Below are 20,079 nucleotides of genomic sequence, written 5' to 3'. Positions count from 1 at the left end.
TTCACCCACGTTGGTGCAAACGACAGGATCCACTTCTTTTTTCTTTCTTTTTTTTTCCAGGCAGAGTGGACAATGAGAGAGAGAGAGACAGAGAGAAAGGTCTTCCTTTTTCCATTGGTTCACCCTCCAATGGCCGCTGTGGCTGGCGCTGCGGCCGGTGCACCGCGCTGATCCGAAGGCAGGAGCCAGGTGCTTCTCCTGGTCTCCCATGGGGTGCAGGGCCCAAGCACTTGGGCCATCCTCCACTGCACTCCCTGGCCACAGCAGAGAGCTGGCCTGGAAGAGGGGCAACCGGGACAGAATCCGGTGCCCTGACCAGGACTAGAACCCGGTGTGCCGGCGCCGCAGGCAGAGGATTAGCCTAGTGAGCCGTGGCGCCGGCCAGGATCCACTTCTTTTTAAAGATGACCAGGGTTGCCTTGTGTATAACATATTTTCACCACCCATTGGTCAGCTGGTGGGATTGGGTTGGCTGACTGCTGTGAGCAGCGCTTTGAGGAACCAGAGAGCGCAGACGCCTCTTCACCAGTCATCTCGCTTGGCCCGGCTGTGCCCCCCGGGGCGGGCCTGCTGCATCGTGTGGTGGGTCTGCCTTCCGTGGGTTGAGGACCCCTCATGCTGTTCTCCCTAATGACTGCGCTGCTTTACATCCCTACCAACGCAGCCTAAGGGTCCCCCATGCTCCACACCCGCTCCAAAATGTACCTTTCTGTCTTCCACAGCAGGCGTTCTGCCAGGTGTAAAGTGGTCATCTCGTTGTGGTTTTCATTTGTATTTCTCCGTCGGCCGTTGTGTATCTTCTCCTGAGAAACATCTGTTCTGTCCTTTGCCTGTTTGTTTTCTGGCTGCACTGTTGAGGTGTCCGAGTTTTGGCTACTGAGCCGTTATCGGATGGACGGTTTGCAAATATTTTCTTCGGTTCCGTAGGTTGCCTCTTCACTGTCAGCTGTTTCCTGCTTGGCCTTTGACAATGTCCCAGTAACGGGGAGCCGGAGAAAGCTCTGGAGCTGCCGTGTGTCTCATTGCTCTCCGTTAATCTGGAGGAGGTTCGTCATCTTCCTCTGTGCTTCATGACACTGGCATCTTCATGAGTACAGACTAGAGATGTTGGCACACTGCCTTTCTTTTTTTTTTTTTTTTTCTTGACAGGCAGAGTGGACAGTGAGAGAGAGAGACAGAGAGAAGAGAGAAAGGTCTTCCTTTTGCCATTGGTTCACCCTCCAATGGCCGCCGCGGCCAGCGCTCTGTGGCTGGCGCACCACGCTGATCCGAAGGCAGGAGCCAGGTGCTTCTCCTGGTCTCCCATGGGGTGCAGGGCCCAAGCACTTGGGCCATCCTCCACTGCACTCCTGGGCCACAGCAGAGAGCTGGCCTGGAAGAGGGGCAACCGGGACAGAATCCGGCGCCCCGACCGGGACTAGAACCCGGTGTGCTGGCACTGCAAGGCGGAGGATTAGCCTATTGAGCCACGGCGCCGGCCAACTGCCTTTCAATTTGGGTTTGTCTGGGGTTTCCTCATCACTCAGTTCAGGGTACGCCTTTGTGTTCTTTCTCAGGGGGCCCATATCTGGAGGCACAGGACGGCGATGTGTCTTACTTCCGGTGCCGCTGACTTTAATCACTTGGTTAGGGTGGTGCCTGCCAGATTGCCAATGGACAGCCCCTATTTTCCACTTTCTGGCTAAGAAGCTCCCTGTGGGAAGACACTTGATGTCACGTCCTGTTGTTCCTCACACTTTCCCCATCTCGTTTTAACCTTTTTCGGTGATTCTTGCCCTAATCAGTTGTTGTGATGGTTGCCAACTGGTGGGTACCCAGCTCCACATTTGCTCACTGAGTTTCGACTGCAAGAGAAACACGCTAGCGTGAACTCGTGCATTCTTGTTGTATCCAATGAGTTGTCAGCTTTTACCGTCATCATTTATTTTGATGCTCAAATTATCCAAGGTTTGGCCAGTGAAGCGCCAAGCCCCTGTACCAGTCCCTCTTATCCTTTAAGCATGCTTTGACTTGTGCCACAAAAATGTGTTCCAGGCCCCTCTTACCTGTCCTTGCCCTGGTCCTGGAACCACCCAGTTCTCCGAGAAACCCTGGTTTCTTTTCATAGGCACCAGGTGTGCTCACTGCTGTGGGGTTACAGGCAACGTCCCCACCCTTCATTAAAAAAACTAATGGCGTTCTCTTTAGTATCGGAAAAGGAAATATAATGAACCTGCATACACGACGCTTTTTAAAATTAAACCAAAAACTACTCTAAATACTCTTGAAAGCAGAAAATAAGGAAAAGTTCTTTGTAACAAAATGTGATATATTTCAATGAAGAAATACTTTGGCACTAGAAAGACTGTTGTACTATATAACAGAAAAGATGGTATTGGATTAACCACTGTAGTCTGTATATTTCTTTATATTTGACTATTCATATATTCATATTTTATCTATATAGCTATATTCATATATTATCACTGGATGGTGCGTGGGTGGCGTCACCGTGCCACTGGTAATGTGATGTTGCTGAGTATTGATTGGACTCTTGATAAAAATCCAAGGGGAGAGAGGCAAAGTATAGTTTTTCCCTCTGTTTACATGGTTCCAACATTCCTGGAACATTGTGATGCTCGCTTTAAACCACGTAAAAATACTTTCTTTTTTTTTTTTTAAGATCTTATTAATTTATTTGAGAGGTAGAGTTACAGCCAGTGAGAGGGAGAGACAGAGAGAAAGGTCTTCCTTCCAAACATACTTTCTGTTTCTGTGTACTGTGGCGTTAGGTTCTGGGCGGTCCCCCTGTGTCTAACCAGAGCTTTCCCCTGCACGCAGGATGGCAAGACTGCCTGGCGCATTGCTGTCTGCCTGGCATTCCACAGCCCTGCCCGCCAAATGCCAGTCATACCATCCAATGAAAAACACTCCCGGAAATTTCCAGACGTCCCCCTAGGTGGCAGTGGCAGCCTCAGTGAGAGCTACAGCTCGCTCCACATGGGACAGAAGCGTTTTTTTCTATTTCTTCCTTAAGAAACACCGGCACTCTTAACATTGCTTGAAGGCATTTAATTTTTAACACATCGCAGCATTATGTCTGTGATGTTATGGGTTTGCGTGATTGCCACTTTACTTTCTGAATCAGGATGAGCCTGGTCTGTCTCCCCTGCCTGCATGGTTGCTGTCGTGGGAGGTCAGAGCCCGGACGTCCACCTATGCCGAGAGGGTGTCCACAGAAACATCCTTGATCTCTGATGGCCTGGCGCCCCCTGCAGGTGGTCTTGTTGGAACCCCCTTATTCCCCAGAGTGTGTGGATCTTGGAAGCCCTGAGCAGAATTCTCAACGGGGTCATCAGACCAACGCCTCCACTGTACAGATAAGAAGCTGAGATGGCACCAAAGAACCTGCAGAGCGCAGGGGCTGGCCAGGAACTAGCAGACTCTCCGGGCCACCGCCCCTCTCACCTGGACAGGTGATCAGACTCCAGCCCGTCCTTGATCATGTTCAGGAAAGGGGCGATTTAGTGTTTTTCAGGATGGCTCATCGGCCAGTGGGACTGTTCCAACGCTCCCCAAGTCTCAACATCACACCCAGGTCTCCTGAGCTCTCTTAGCTATGGTCTCCGGCATTTTTCTTGGCCCTGAGACCAGCACCATGGAAACAGCTGGGCACAGGCCTGGCCTTTCCAGGGCTCTCACTGCAGTTGGAAGGCAGGTGCTGCACACGGTGATGGCAGGCAGGGAAGCCTCCTGCACCGCTGCTGTCTAAGTGGAGACCTTGGGCCCTGGGGCCAGCCACACTCGCATCTGACGCCACACGCTGCCACGTGTGTGGCCCCACAGAAATGCCTTCTGTCTCCTTAAAACTCAACAGTGTCCATCTCCCAGGGCCCTCAGAAGGCTGAACAAGAGAGAGGGTGTAACAAGAGAGCACTGCACAGTGCCCAGCGCCGCGAGGCTCACTGAGGCTCTCACTCTCTGTCCCCCACCGTGACACACGGGAAGCACCTGCCCGATGCTTAGAAAGGACTTCAAGCTCAGGAATGAATGATTTACCGGAGCAAACTCTGCAGATGGGTCTCTGTGCTGTGCTCTTGGACTCCCTCCTTTGGTTTAGGTAACATGAGATTTAAAAGATCATGCAGGGGCCGGCACTGTGGAGCAATGGGTTTTTAAGCCTCTGCCTACGGCTCTGGCATCCCATAAGAGAGCACCAGTGGGAGTCCCCACTGCTCCACTTTCGATCCAGCCCTCTGCTAATGCACCTGGGAAAACAGCGGAAAATGGCCCAAGCCCTTGGGCCCCTGCCACCCACATGGGAGAGCTGGATGGAGTTTTGGGCTGCTGCTATTGTTGGGGAGTGAGCCAGCAGGTGGAAGATCTCTCTCCTCTCTCTCCTTCTCTCTCTCTCTGTCACTCTGCCTTTCAGAGTGACAATGAATAAATCTCTTAAAAAACCATACATGCAAAAACAGAGTTCATGCACATTTGGCTTAAAGTTTAAGGCAAAGAAAGCAAATGGTCTCCAAGATGAAGTGGGCTGTAGCATGATTATGTCGATTGTGTCACACCGAGCACCGTGCCTGTCCCACCTTACTGTGTATACCGCGCTTCTCATCAGCCCACTTTACTCACCCACGTCTACATGAGCTCCTGTTAGTGTCCCCAAGAGCATCCCAGTTCTCCCAGTGGTCTCCAGCCTGGCAGGCCGGGAAAAGGCTGGCCCAGGGAGTTTGCTTAGCATGTCCATTTGGTAGATGCAGATACGGACACTGCTGTGTAGCAAACACCCTGAGGTGCCTTCGGGAGATTTCTCCCGTGGCTGTTTAGTTGTCGGGGTTACACCCCAAGGTCCTGAAATGGCTGTCGCACTGGGACTGTGGCACACCTGCCCTGTCCTGCTGGCTCATCGGCCAGCTCTCCCCAGAGAAGATGGCCTGTCCAGTGCCCCGGGACAGCGCTGATCTGCGCTGTCCTAGGACAAGCCCCACAGCCTGCCAGGCTGCAACGAAGGTCTTGCGACAGAATTACCCAGGCGCGTGTGCTTCTCTGTGTTTATTCCCTGCTGCTCCCTTGGAGTCATTAATTAAAGTCTTATTCATTTATTTTTACAAGCTTGGTCTGTGGCTGGTGGGGCACTAAGGAGACAGTGGGGGGCCCAGGCTTGGTTCAGGCCATAAAAGGGGACCCACACTCCCCTCCCAGGCCTGACCCTGGGCTGGTGGCAGCAGTGGCTGGTGGGGTCCCCCAGAGTGGGCAGTGAATGTGGGGGAGCAGCCCCGGGAGTCTCCCCCCACAAGACAGACCGCCTCCCTTGTGGTTCTTGATTTAATGAGGTTGCAGGGAGAAGGAAGCAGGGCGCTTTTCTTACAGACACGGAGGGGACAGGAGCGGGGGGGGGGGGCGGGGGTGGAGGTGGGGACCTCTGGTGCCTGAAATGAGGGGAGGGGCGACCCAGATAGGGCTCGTGTAAGGGAGGGAAAAGCCGCTCCCCGGGCTCCGTGGGGGCTCCTCCGGGAAAGGCAGCCCAGCGCCGTTTAGAACCCCGCCGAGCTCTGTGATCCAAGGCTCGTTAAAGTCGTTCCTGGCATGTCAACACCTTCTTGCTTCCCCTTGAAATTTACACCAGCGCTGAAAGCCCACGGGCTTGTGCGAGATCCCGGGCTCCCGCTCCCCGCTCCTGGCGCAGGTGATCAGGCGGCTGACCCTGCGGCTGCCCGGCCAGGTTCTCCGGGGAGGCTTCTGAGTGCTGCACACTGACTTCTGGATGTGCCCGCTTCCTTCCTGGGACTCTGAACCAGCGGCCCCAGCCCCCGGCCACGCTGCCCTCGCTCAGGGCGCCAAGGGGCCGGCTTCCAGCCCAACCGGAGGTCCCCGTGCCCCGCCCCGCCCCGCCCCGCCCCTGCCCCTCCCCCTTGCTCTCGCTATTGATCTTGTCCTCTTAACCTTTGGATTGGTCACCTAACTGTGTCACCTGCAGGTCACCTGACCTCTCGAGCCTCAGAACCCTCATTTGTAACATTAAAAGTGTTTAGAGCACTGATCAAGACACCGCTTGGGATGCCTGCATCCCATGTCGGAGTGCCTGGTTCTGGCTCCAGCTTCTCCACTTCTGATTCCAGCTTCCTGCTAGTGTGAGCCCTGGGAGGTAACTGATGACGGCTCAAGTATTTGGGTCCCTGTCACCCATTCCGGAGACCCAGACTGAGTTCCAGGCTCCTGGCTCCAGGCTGCTGGCTGTTGCAGGTGTTTGGGGAATGAGCCAGTGGGTGTGGGGAATGAGCCAGTGGGTGGAAGATCTCCCCATGTCTGTGTCTCTGTCTCTTTCTCTGCTTTGCAAATAAAAATGAAAATAAGTTTAAAGATTTAAAAAATCAGTCTCTCTGTCTCTGTCCCTCTCTCTCTCACACACACAGTACTAAAGGATAGAACAAAGTGACAATTCTAAACAAGAAAAAACTCAGTAGTTTTCTCGGTGTGACTGTGAGAATTAAGTAAAATCATGAGTGTAAGGCACATTGTAGGTGCCTGTTGTTGTTGGATGTTACTATTAATTACGTTTTTGTTTTTTTTTTTTTTGACAGGCAAAGTTAGACAGTGAGAGAGAGAGAGACAGAGAGAAAGGTCTTCCTTCCGTTGGTTCACCCCCAAAATGGCTGCTATGGCTGGTGTGCTGCGCCGATCCCAAGCCAGGAGCCAGGTGCCTCTCCTGGTCTCCCATGGGGTGCAGGGCCCAAGCACTTGGGCCATCCTCCACTGCACTCCCGGGCCACAGCAGAGAGCTGGCCTGGAAGAGGAGCAACCGGGACAGAATCCGGCGCCCCGACCGGGACTAGAACCTGATGTGCCGGCGCCGCAGGCAGAGGATTAGCTTGGTGAGCCATGGCACCAGCCACTATTAATTACATTTTAAAGTAGTGAAGCCATGGAGCTGGTACGGGCCCTAAAAGGTGTGATTGGGCAGGAACAGCGTGGCCTTGGGAATCTGCACACACACTTGTGTTCTGGTCCTGGCTCATTAATGCGACTTGGGGGACAAGACTCATATAACTCGTCCACTGAGTCCTAGTTCCTGCACCTGTGATCTGTGATGGAGGGGCGGTGCTACATTAAGTAGAACCCTATGCAATCACATAGATGAGGGAGAGATGGTTTTGACCTATGAAAGCTGTGGTTTTATCGGCTTGTCCTTCCATGCCTCCCCCGCCCCCACCCAGGCTTGCCTTATGAGAACTGGAAGTATGGTGAGGGAGTGCCTGGCACACAGCCTTGCTGCAGCCCTGCATGTCCCTTGGAAGCGACTGGGTTGATAGACATGGGACATGCTGAGAGGCCTGGGGACCAGGCAGTGTGTTAATAAGACTGTCGGAGTTTGGTGACAGGGTGGCCAATGCCGGATTTCTGGCTTGAGACGTGGGTGGAGAGTGGTAATGTTTACTGAGACAGGTGCACAGCAGTGGCCTCCTTGAGGGAAGAGACCAAAGAGCTGAGTTTGGAATGTGCAACTCTGGCAGGTGAGATTATACGAGTCTGGTGACCGGGGAGGTGTGTGCCAGGGACACACTGGGGAGCTGTCTGCATTCAGAGCACATTTTATTATGATGATTTTTTAAAAAAAATTTTGAGAGGCAGAGAGAAAGAGAGAGGGCTCCCACCCGCCAGTTCACTCTCCAGATGCCTGCAGTGGCAGGGGCAAAGCTAGGGGCTGGGAACTCTGTCCGGGTCTCCCACATGAGTGGCAGGAGCCCAAACACTTGAGCCATCGTCACTGCCTTCCCAGGGTCTGTATCACCAGGAGCCAGAGCCTGGGACTGAACCCAGGCACTTTGACAATAAGGGATGCGGGTATCTTAACTGCTAAGCAAAGACTTTGAAGCCCAGAAAGTGGATGGAGTCACGCAGGCTTAGCCCTCCAGGTGGCGGGACTGTGGCCTGGATAAAACAGCACAGCGCTACGCGAGGTGAGACAGCGGACAGGTTCCAAGGAGCATTTGCCACGTCCCGCTCCATCCATCGTGCTTTGCCTGCACAGGGAGGGGTCAGAGCAGGCAGGGGACCCCAGCTGAGGGTTCCCCTGCCCTCAGGGAGTTAGCAGTGTAGCTCACTCAGCCTTTTTTGAGAGGGTCTTGCAGTATGGGGGGGGGGACCTCCAGTTCTAAAGCACCAAAATGGCAGTGCTGTTACTAACCTTGTTAGTTAAACTAACCCCGTGAGATTAGGTCCCCAGTCCACATATGGGGATGGATGCCTGCCGCTACCAATAGCCAGACCAGTACCGCCATTGTAGCCACAACAGCACCGGGAGGGAAAGCGCCGGGTTTGAGCGTTGCAAAAATACTGCAAAAATACAATCGGATTCTGTCCCGGTTGCTCCTCTTCCAGTCCAGCTCTCTGCTGTGGCCCGGGAGTGCAGTGGAGGATGGCCCAAGTGCTTGGGCCCTGCACCTGCATGGGAGACCAGGAGGAAGCACCTGGCTCCTGGCTTCGGATTGGCACAGCGCCGGTCATAGCAGCCATTTTGGGGGTGAACCAATGGAAGGAAGACCTTTCTCTCTGTCTCTCTCTCTCTCACTGTCCAACTCTGCCTGTCAAAAAAAAAAAAAAAAAACACAACGATATTCGTGTACCTCGTTGAAAAGTTTAAAGCGTGACTTCTGGCAGGAATGCGAGAAAGACGGGCACGTGACGCTGGGCAGGAGGGCAGCCAGGGCCGGCGAACTCCAGCGCTCGCCACTGTGACGGAGTCACGTGCGCTGGGAAGTGAGCTGCGGGATTATTTAGCCAGTTCATTAGCAGGAAATCCTCACTATCGGAAAAACGATTTTCGCTGAAGGGGAGCTTACTCAGCAGTCGGCTGGGTGGGCTCGGCTGTGCAGCCTCCCAGGCACTCAGGAGGCCATTGTGGGTGGAGGGCCGGAAGAGGAGGCGGTCCTGTGGCTGGGGAGAGGGCCAGGCTGGGGGCTCGCCTGGCTTAGCACCTGCTCTCTAGGGAACCACGGAGGGATGGGGAGCGGGCTGCTTGGGATTGACTGGAGGGGAAGGGGCTGCCCAGCTCCGGCAGGGAGGGCTCCGGTGTCACAAAACCACCCACCAGTTCCTTCCTGGGAAGAGGGCTGAGGGTCCCAGGTGTGGCTTTGAGTGGTGCTGTGTGTGCTGATTATGGGTGGGTTGTGCCCCGCGTGCAGGTGCAGTTCACCAGAGGTGGGGGGTGCTGGGGTAGAGCACAGGACGAGCCCCGCCTCCCCCGGAGCCCTCAGTTTGCCTGAGCAGAAGCACCTGGAGCAGCCCAGGCCCTGCGGTGTCTCCCCCTCCGCCTCGGGTGACTCTGAGAGTGTCTCCAGGAGAGAGGATAGCTGCGGGGCCCCCTGTGACCATGGGCGTCCCCACATGGGTTTCTGGGCCTCGGTTTCCAAAGAATGGGGAGATAGTGATGAAATGAAGTTACACCCCCACCACTCGACAGAATGCATAATAGCACAAACCACATGTGGCTGTTCAGAACAAGGAGGGTCTTTGTCGCAAGGCTTCTTCTAGGAGACCTCTTCAGGTGCCCAAGTTAATTATGGTAGAAAACAACTTTGGACTGGGGCCGGCACGGTGGCGCAACAGGTTAAGCCACCGCCTGCAACGATGGCATCCCATCTGAGCGTTGTTTCGAGTCCCGGCTGCTCCACTTCTGATCGAGCTTCCTGCTAACGCACCTGGGAAAGCAGCAGACATTGGCCCCAGTGCTTGGGCCCCTGCCACCCACGTGGGAGACCCGGATAGAGTTCAGGTTCTTGGCTTTGGCCTGGCCCAGCCTCAGCAGTTGCAGCTGTTTGGGGAATGAATCAGGGGATGGAAGATCTCTCTCTGTGTCTCCCCACCCTGCCCCTACTCTGTAACTCTGCCTTTCAAATAAAAGTTGTAATCTGGAGATCTGGGTATAGCAGGGACAGGAACCGGTGCTCATATGGGATGCAGGTGTTGCAGGCAGCAGCCTTACCCATCATGCCACAGCGCCATCCCCAGGGCTGTTTTCCTTCGCTGTTTAGGTCTTATTAACCAGAACTCTCCCCCAGCTAGGGAGGGCTCTGCCCCTGCAGGGTCAGGCTCCACCGCTTTCCCAGGGGCCCATGGTTGCCTGCTGCCCACTGCCCACTGAGCTGAGACCCTATTTGGATGCCCTTCTTCCTCCAGCTGAAGATATTCCCAGACAGGTCAAAGCCGGCGTGTACCCCCTGCCACGCAGCCGTTCTCACTCTCTGGGATGGGGAGGGGCCTGGCGTCACCATCAGTCCCCTCTGGGCGATGTTGACAGCGCGGCCTGGCCCCAGTGAGCCGTCCAGGGCTTGAGCGAGGCCACAGAGGCAGAAATGAGCTTGGTGGCGCCGGCTGCTCAGTCGTCCTCCCTGGATGACGCGAGCGCCTCGTTGTCCCCTCTGCCTTCTCACCAACTTCTCTTCCTGGTCGGCACTGTCACCACTGCGGCTCCTTCCGCGTCTGCCCGTCCATACCTGCCCGCTCACCAGCCGCCCCGGCCCTGCCTCTTCTCCCTCGGGTCCCTATTTCAGTGCCCCACCGCAGGCCTCGGGGCCGTGGGGCAAGTCCCATCCACTGCCCACAGGCCAAGCACCGACACCAGACGAGGACGAGGGGTGATCTCCTCTGCTCGCCGCCGCCTGTGGTCCGCAGCTGTGCCCTCCCCTGCCTGCTTTCCCTGGGTGGGCTGGGCTGTTGCCAGGGCTGCCACCACCATTCTGGGGGCCTGCCCGCCCCAGGGCTCCCCTAAACTCCAGGTGTGTTTCCGGGGACTCCAGATGTCCCTGACTGTGGGGCCCTCTGTGTCCCTCTGCCTGGCTCTCCACCTCCCCCCAGCCCACCTCCCCCACCCCCCATCCTCCCCTGGTGTTCCCTGGGCCCATAAGCGCCATCCGCTCTGACAATTGGACGTTGTCCCACACGCTCCTGTCTTGCTCACCCAGTGACCCAGTTCTGTCGACTTCATCTGCAAACTATTTCTCAGCCCTGCTCCGTCCCCCATGTCCCCTGCCAGCCTCCCCCGCTGCCCCTGCTGGTGTGTTTGCCCTGGGGCAGCCGAGAGCCCATGCTACAGCACTGGCCCGATTCTGTTACCTTCTTCCCAGGCCCTTCAGTGAGTCCCCATCACTTGGGGACCTTGTCCAAACTCCCTAAACTGATGATCATCGAGGCCCCTCTCACCTGCTGGCTGTGTGTGGCTTCTGGCAAGTTACTCGCGTCCCTGGGCCTCCGTTTTCCTCACCTGTATAATGGGGTTATTGTGAGGCGTAAGCGAGGTAATACATGGAAAATGCCCAGAGCAGTGCCTGACCGGTACCGCACGCTCCGGAGTGTGTGCGCCTGAGCACTTGTGCCGCTGCTCTGGCCCCTGCTGCTGTCCCCAGTGAAATGGCCACGGGTTCTACGTCCACAGCTCCCCAGACGCATCCCCCTCTGCCCGCCTCCAGAATGCCCGCCGTTGCTGCAGTGTGTTTCTGTTGGAGCGCTCGTCTCCACCAGCTCTGCCCCGTTGCCGACCCTCCTGCCCGTCCCCTCTGGCCTTGGGTGGCCTCGCTGGGTGACCTTGCCTGCACCCAGAAATTGCCCGAACACTTGTAGGGATTTTCCCTGGGCGCCAGGCTCAGCCCCCGGAGACTGGCAGGGGCTGGCGCCTGCCTCCCACGCTGCGTGCATCCATTTTGCCTCCTGGAGGCTCGTATCTGCGTCAGATCTGCACCTTGTGCCTGTGACCCCCAGGGTCTGGGTTGCTCAGACTGGATGCAGATCCCCCCTTGAGTGGCAAAGGACTGCTCTAACTGGCTCGGACTCCCCTGCCTTCCTCCAGCAGTCATCCTCTTAACCAGCCCCTCACCGCTGATATTAAGGTTTTGTGGCTCCATATCCCAGTTGCTGAACTTCTCCCTCCAAACACGCGCACCTGCTTCTCCCCACCGCCCAGCCGCCGTCCTCAGATGCGTCGTAAATCTCCACGCCAAATCTCCTGCCTTTATAGATCATCCTCCTGCGCTGATCACGGTCGCACGGGATGCACTCCCCAGTGTGATTAATGCCGCCCGCGTGTCTGTAACACAGCCTTCAACCGGGGTGGCGTCCAGATAAATCAGCACTCGGCACTCAGCAGCCGGCTGAAGCCAGGGCCCTTGGTGTGACCCCTCTATTTTACAGGTCCTTCTCACGGTCACACAGCCAGAGAGGACCCAACCACTGGGAGACGAAAAAAGCCACATTGTTTGCTTTCTACTTCAGTACTGTTTCGGACACCAAAATTCTTTCTTTTTTTTTAGATGAACAGATTATGATAAGGTACATATAAAATGAAATTAACCAGATGAATTATTTTTTTAAAAATTATTTATTTAAAAAGAAGACACACATACATACACAGAGGGAAAAGACGTGGACAGTAAAAGAGATCTTCCATCTCCACAGATCCCTGCGACAGCCAGGTCTGGGCCGGGAGGACGCAGGAGCCTGGAACTCCAACATGCGGGTGGCAGGGGCCCAGGCACGTGGGCCATCATCTGCTGCCTTCCAGGGTGACATTAGCAGGGATCGGGAGCAGAGTCTGGACTTGAACCCAGGAATGCCAGTGTGTGGTGCGGTTGTACCAAGCAGTATCACCGCTAGGCCAAATGCCCGCCCCCAGTTTAAGTACTGGTTCAGTGTGCGTTTTAGTGGCATTCGGGGCAGTCACGTTGTTGTGGGACCACCTTCACCATCCATCTCCACAGCTTCCTTCATTTTTCGAAACTAAAGCACCGTCCCAGTAAAGTGCTAACTTCCAGGGCTGGAGTTGTGCCACAGAGGGTTACGCCACCACCTGCAGTGCCGGCAACCCATATGGGTGCAGGTTCGAGTCTGGGCTGCTCCACTTCAGGTCCAGCTCCCTGCTAATGCACCTGGGAGAGCAGTGGAAGATGGCCCAAGTACTTGGACTCCTGCACTCATGTGGGAGACCCAGAACAAGCTCCTGGCTCCTGGCTTCAGCCTGGCCCAGCCCTGACCCTTGCAGCCATTTGGGGGAGTGAACCAGCAGATGGAAGATCTCTCTCTCTCTCTCTCTCTCTCTCTAACTCTGCCTTTCAAATAAATAAAATAGGCCGGCGCCGCGGCTCACTAGACTAATCCTCCGCCTAGCGGCGCCGGCACACCGGGTTCTAGTCCCGGTCGGGGCGCCGGATTCTGTCCCGGTTGCCCCTCTTCCAGGCCAGCCCTCTGCTGTGGCCCGGGAGTGCAGTGGAGGATGGCCCAGGTGCTTGGGCCCTGCACCCCATGGGAGACCAGGAAAAGCACCTGGCTCCTGGCTCCTGCCATCGGATCAGCGCGGTGCGCCGGCCGCAGCGCGCCGGCCGCGGCGGCCATTGGAGGGTGAACCAACGGCAAAGGAAGACCTTTCTCTCTGTCTCTCTCTCTCACTGTCCACTCTGCCTGTCAAAAAAAAAAAAATAAATAAATAAATAAATAAAATAAATCATAAAAAATGCTAACTCCTCATTATCCCCTAGCAAGTATCATTGAACTTCCTGTCTCTATGAATTTAGCTACCCTAGGTAGCTAATGAGTGAGTCTTCATGGGTCTGGTTTAGGGCACTTAACATAAGGCCCTCTGGTTCCCCCTGTTGTAGTCTGTGCCAGAATCTTTCTTTCTTAATGATTGAGTCATATTCCATGTTCAGCGTGCTTCTTCAATACCATTCGACATCTTGATATCTAACGGCTAAAGAAGTGTTGGAATTTCAGGCAAGGCGACTTTCCCAGGCTCATTTCCCACACAGCCACTAGGGGGCAGTAAAAGATGCACCAAAATTTTCAATAGCCCCTGACAGTATAGCTAAGTAATCAGGCCACTCCTTCTCCCGTGTGTCTCCTTCAGCCATTCAGGTACACAAGGACAAGGTAATGGAATTCACGTGCAAGGGCAGGTCTGGGTAAAACTAGAAGACCACAAGCTGTAGCCCAAGAGTAACCAGCAAACACCAACGCATGGCGCTCCATCCAGTATGTGGGTGTCGGGCTGTATTTGTGTCTCATTCACCTTAGTCCAGTGACTCACAGACAGAACACACATCAGGCTCAGCCATGGTCATGCCCAGGTCCCTGCTCTGACTTCCTGGGGCTGGGCCAGGGCTGTATTTTCGTTCCTGCTAAGAACCAGGGCATTTGTTCTGGGCGTTCCCTGGAGGGAAAGGCTCTTCCATGAATAAAGCCTCAGAGGAGAGGGCCTGCGGATTCTGAAAAGTCTTTTTTCTTTTGAGAGCAGAAGGGACCCAGTGGCCATGGAACCGCGTGCTAACAACTACATATGAGGCTTTCCCTATAGAAAGGCATCTAGGCCGGCGCCGTGGCTCAATGGGCTAATCCTCCGCCTTGCGGCGCCGGCTCACCGGGTTCTAGTCCCGGCTGGGGCACCGGATTCTGTCCCGGTTGCCCCTCTTCCAGGCCAGCTCTCTGCTGTGGCCAGGGAGTGCAGTGGAGGATGGCCCAGGTGCTTGGGTCCTGCACCCCATGGGAGACCAGGAGAAGCACCTGGCTCCTGGCTTCAGATCAGCGCGGTGCACCAACCACAGCGTGCCAGCTGCGGCGGCCATTGGAGGGTGAACCAACGGCAAAAGGAAGACCTTTCTCTCTGTCTCTCTCTCTCTCACTGCCCACTCTGCCTGTCAAAAAAAAAAAAAAAAAAAAAAAGGCATCTGTAGTTTCACTAGCCGGGAACCCAGACAGAAGAGCTGACACTGGGGCAGTCCTGGTCCCGGCCGACTCAGCACTTGCACATCCAGCTCCATGACAGCCACGCTCAGGCGCTAAACTGGTCAGCGTGACGCCATAGCTCAGATTTCAAAACTGTCTGGAACCTTGAGTGAATCCTCCCTCCAGGAATCTGGAAGGCGAGACCTTTCACTGTCTGTCTCTAGGGCTAAAAACGGCATGGTGCGCCTGAGGTGGGGTCAGGAGGCCATGGGGCCCAGCATGACCGCCAGCGAAGTTTCCCCTTGGAATTACGCAACGATTGGAAGATGTTAGTCTCCAGGGATCCTTTCAGCTCCCCGGACTGAATCAACGATTCTGTGGGTATGGGTTTGTAGGTAGCACCCTGGCAAAGAGCGGGAGAAAGATTCAGTAATGCAGTGAATGACAGAGACTATTGACCCTGGAGTATAATTTATTTAAGACACATACGCTGAATTCAAAGGAGAAAATATTGCTCCTGATAAAATATTGAACTACTAGCATCTTTGGCACAGCAAGAGCTTTTCGGAGAGGAAAACCACCCATCAGCGCACCTAACACTGTGCACCTCCTGATCCGTGACCGTCGTCTGTCCAGCCGGCTTGTGTTTACTGTAAAGAGCCAAGTGCAACGACGTTTTGGATGAATATTAAATAACTACCTAAACGTCAAGGTCGCAGTTGCAAGAAGGGCTCAGTGGAAGGCCCTGGGAGGCTTGCATTGATCTCCCATGTTCCTGCCTCAAACCCTGCTGATGGGGGGACCAACTGATACAGACCATGATAAAGGCTTTGAGTGTTTCTCCATTGTTAAAGATCTTTTACAAGCCCAGAGCAACTGATAGTTCACAAGGAATTGGCAAAAGCTCCACTTAGAAAAATAGGCTGGTCCAAGAGACAAGCACCGGCCACGGTGCAGGTGTCCTGGGTCAGGTGCGCCTGCGCAGGTGGAGGGCTCTGGGCAGCCAGCGCGGGGGCGTGCCATCAGCTCCACCTGCTGGGCCTGCCCTCAGCTGCAGAGTTCTGGAGGGGGCTTCAGGCTGGGCAGAGAGTGTGGCTCCCTCTAAAGTTTGCTGCAGCCCCTGAGCCCTGGTGACAGCCTCCTCTTCTGCTATCCCAGTCTGTCCATTCCCCAGAACTGCATGAAGCATCTCGCATGTGCCTTCTGGGAGTCTTAGTCCATTTTCTTAGTGCCACCTGCTACCGAGTACTTTATAGAGACAAGAACTGTGTCTCTTTTGGTTGCGGAGGCCGGAAGTCCAGTACAAAGACGTACCACCTTTCACTGCACCGGTGAGGGCCTTTCACTGCACTGTAACATGGCAGAGGGCGTCACACGGTGGGACAGACGTGGGGCTCTGCTCCTCCTCTTATAAAGCCCCTGCTGCCACCATGGGGACCCTCTCCTCAGGAACTCAGCTACTCCTCTTTTTTTATATATAAGATTTATTTATTTGGAAGGCAGAGTTAGAGAGAGAGAGAGAGAGAAATCTTTGGTCTGCTGGTTCACTCCCCAAATGGCCACAATGGCCAGGGCTGGGCCAAATCGAAGCCAGGAGCCAGAAGCTTCTTCTGGGTCTCCCACAAGGTGGCAGGGGCCCAGGCATTTGGGCATTTGCTTTCCCAGACACTTCAGCAGGGACCTGGATTGGAAGTGGAGCAGCCAGGACTCAAACTGGCACCCATATGGGATGCTGGCACTGCAGCCATCAAGTCTGGTCACGTGCCCGGATAATTGTGGGAGTGTCCTGCTGGCCTGGAGCTGGGAGGAGAGCAATGTTGTGGATGACACAGTCCAGTGTCATGAAAATCTCAGCAGATGGAAGAATTGGCCAAGTCTACTAGGGGAACCTGCTGAGGATGGAAACAGTAAAACACGCACTTCCTACGCACCAGCTCTGGGGGGCGTTAGGCTTGGCCCTTAGTGCGGATTCATTTCTCTCATTTTTACAATAGGGGTGGGTTTGAATATCCTTGTTTTTACAGGGAGGGCATGGTAGTGTAGAGGAAGGCACCAAGGTTCTAAAATCATTGATCTGGGGGCCGGCGCTGTGGCACAGCTGGTAAAGCCACTGCCTGTGATGTTGGCATCCCATATGGGCACTGGTTCGAGTCCTGGCTGTTCAGCTTTTAATCCAGTTCCCCATTAATGCAGGAAAAGCAGCGAAGGATGACCCAACTGCTTGGGAGACCCAGATGAAGCTCCTGGCTCCTGGCTCTGCCCTGGCCATTGTGGCCATCCTGAGGAGTGAACCAGCGTATGAACGATTTCTCTCTCTCTTTCTCTGCCTTTCAAATGAATAAATCTTTAAAAATGGCAGAAGGCAGAAGTGAGACTTTCGGCCTCCCTCTGGGTATCGGGCTGTGCGTGATGGGCCCCATGCATACACTGTCTCCCGTAACATCTCACCCGTTTCACAGGTGAGCACGGCACAGATAACTTCAGTGACTTGCCCAGGTCACACAGCGAGGAGCAGGGCCCAGATTGTGAGCCCAGGCACCTGACACCTCCCCCCCAACAGCTGCTACACCCTTTCTGTTTCCTGTTTTCTGTGAGGGTTCAACAGGACATCAACCTTTAACCTGACACGGGACCAGGCACGCTGTCGGCACCCATCAGCGGCCTTGAACCTTGTTCAAGGCTATAGCTAGTAACTGGCAAACCAGGACCCAAACCCAGGTCTCGTGATGTCCTATATGCTGCACCCTGTGAGCACAGGAGTGGGAACCATTGGGACGTCACTGTCTCAGCACCCAGGGCGGTTGTCACCTCCAGGGACAACCTCCAGGTGTACCCAGAGAGGCAGCGCAATCCTTTTGTCACTCATCCACCAAACATTTGCCAAGATCTTTCCCCGTATTGGGGCTCCAGAGCGGGAGAGGGTGTGGGGCTAAGCTGTTCTTCCGTGTCTCCGCAGGTACAAATGGTGAAAGAAGGGGACCCCTCCTGGAAACCCACTTTTATTGTGAAACCTGACGGCGGCTGTCAGGGGGACGGAATCTACCTCATCAAAGACCCCACTGACGCCCGCCTGGCAGGGACCCTGCAGAGCCGGCCGGCGGTGGTCCAGGAGTACATGTGTAAGCCCCTCCTGATCGACAAGCTCAAGTTTGATATTCGCCTGTACGTCTTACTCAAGTCCTTAGACCCCTTGGAGATTTACATAGCCAAAGACGGGCTCTCCAGGTTCTGCACGGAGCCCTACCAGGAGCCCAGCGCCCAAAACCTGCACCACGTCTTCATGCACTTGACCAACTACTCGCTGAACATCCACAGTGGCAACTTCATCCACTCGGACAGCGCGAGCACGGGCAGCAAGAGGACTTTCTCCAGCATCCTCTGCAGGCTGTCTTCCAAAGGCGTCGACATCAAGAAGGTCTGGTCTGACATCATCTCCTTGGTGATCAAGACCGTCATCGCCCTGACTCCAGAGCTCAAAGTCTTCTACCAGTCGGACATCCCCACCGGCAGGCCCGGCCCCACCTGCTTCCAGGTAAGCAGCACCGGCTTCTGAGCCCGGATGGGACCTGGGGAGGCTGGGGTGGCCAGAGGGTGGGGACCGTGGGTGGTGGCACAGAAGCCGGGCTTGGCTTCCAGCTTGCTAGTTCCCTCCTGTTCCTAATGAGACGAGGGTCATAGTACTTAGCTCAGAGGACCCCGATGCGAGCTCCGTGAGATGACTACGCAAGGCAGAGCGCCACTCGTGCACTTGATAGTTGGCTCCGCTTCCTTGTTAGTAGGGGCCAGGCGCTGCTGTAGGCACTAGGGAGAGGACCCCTGCTGGTTGACGCATCCAGTCTGTGGGGCAGGAGACAAATAATTAAAAATGCCGTTACGAGAAAGTGCTGGGAGTGCTAGGCCAGAACAGGACGCACAGTGGGTACTGCGAGACTGCGTTCTCTGGGAGGGAGGGACAGGTGCGGCCAGGAAGGGCCTCCCCGCCAAATGGCCATTCAGCTGGAGCCTGAAGGAGGAGTCAGAAGAGGCAAGGGCTGGGTGGGGCGGGGGAGCAGTGCAAGTGGTTTTCACCCTGGAATGCAAAAGGGAGGTGCAATGTGTCCGAGGCACCGCAGGGAGTTCAGGATGGTTAGAGGGAGGGGAGGGCAGATGGGGTGGGAAAGGCAGGTAGGGGCGAGTTGGGCAGAGCCTGGCCACCCGAGGACTCTAAGCAAGGGTCGGATGCACCCAGATAGGCAGTGTGTCTGCAGAGTGGGGAACAGATGGAGGCCAGCCTGGAGGAGGCAGAGACTTGCTTGCTTCCAAGAGAGGATGCTGGCTGGGGTTAGGAGGTCTTGGTGGGGAGGGAGGGGCTGCGTCCGCCTGAGGGCCGTGTGTAGAGGGTGAAGGGCTGCACCTGGTGACTGTGTGGGGCTGGGGAGAGAGATGGCGGGGATGACCCAGACTGACTCGCAGGTGGCTTGGGCACTGGCCTGATTAGACAGAGGCCATCCATAGGGGACCAGGCTTGTCGGGGGGAGGTTGGGAGTTGGACTTGAAGTGCCCGTGTGCTATCCAAGTGGACAGGCAGAGCAGGCTGATGGATATTTGGGCCTGGAGTTCAGGAGAGAGAGGTCCGGGCTGGAGACAGAGATGAATGCTGAAGACAGCAGGGGCGGGACAGGGCCTCAGACAAGGACACCACTTGACAGGGGGTGGACAGGGGATGCTAAGCAGCAGCAGTGCATGGAGACCGAGATGGGGTTCTCGGGAGAGGACCTGTCCCCGGATGCCAGGGCAGGGGCACTGGGAGAAGTGGGCAGACCCCTGTCCGATGCTGGGGAGACGCAGCTGAGCCCAGCACTGAAGCCATCCGCTGGACTTGCAAACAAGGGGCCTGCTGGGCGCTTGTCAGCCGTGAGAGTGGACTGCAAGGACTTGGGGAAGGAGAGCGCAGTGGGGCGGCGGCTGTGGGGTCCAGGCGCTCAGTGGGCACATGCTGGTTTGCCACCTGTGGAAGAAGAGTGGCAGGAGAAGCCGAGAAGGATGGCTCTGGGACCCTCTCCATCGCGTCTGTAAGGTCATCTTGTGAAAGTCGACATGCAAAAAAGGACACGCAGGACATCCTTGTAAGCCACAAGGCAGAGCAACAAAACCATCAGCCCCGCCCTGCCCCAGGCCCTCCACTGAGTGCACCTCTCCCCATCCTGCGCCCCACCCAGCCCATAAGTGGCCTTACTCTGAGTTTTGTGTTGACCGTTCCCTTGCTTTGAAACAAACACTTTCCTCTCCCAAGAGGGTCCCCATGAGGAATCCCTTGGCCTGTCCTGCACAAGGCTTTAGAAAGATGGTGTTGGAAAGCAAGCAGGCGGGGCCGGTGCTGTGGTGTAGTGGAAAAAGCCGCCACCTGCA

General features: G+C 55.5%; 1 protein-coding gene across 10 annotated transcripts in view; it reads left to right on the top strand.

Moving 5' to 3' along the window:
* Nucleotides 1-20,079, top strand: part of TTLL11 (tubulin tyrosine ligase like 11) — a 271,165-nt gene that overhangs the window by 79,991 nt on the left and 171,095 nt on the right. For all 10 annotated transcript variants that reach the window (XR_016211618.1, XM_070056361.2, XM_070056388.2 and 7 more), the window contains one exon: nt 17,648-18,223. Coding sequence is in view for 9 of the 10 variants with exons in the window: in XM_070056361.2 (XP_069912462.2) it covers nt 17,648-18,223 (576 nt within the window). In the remaining variant the exon portion in view is untranslated. The remainder of the gene's footprint in view (nt 1-17,647; nt 18,224-20,079) is intronic.

This window comes from Oryctolagus cuniculus, chromosome 1 (assembly GCF_051225735.1).
Source record: "Oryctolagus cuniculus isolate XC-2025 breed Fujian yellow rabbit chromosome 1, ASM5122573v1, whole genome shotgun sequence".
In the NCBI taxonomy this organism is placed as follows: Eukaryota; Metazoa; Chordata; class Mammalia; order Lagomorpha; family Leporidae; genus Oryctolagus; species Oryctolagus cuniculus.
The sequence above is the reverse complement of the archived record's forward strand: the minus strand, read 5'-3'. Positions and strand labels throughout refer to the sequence as shown.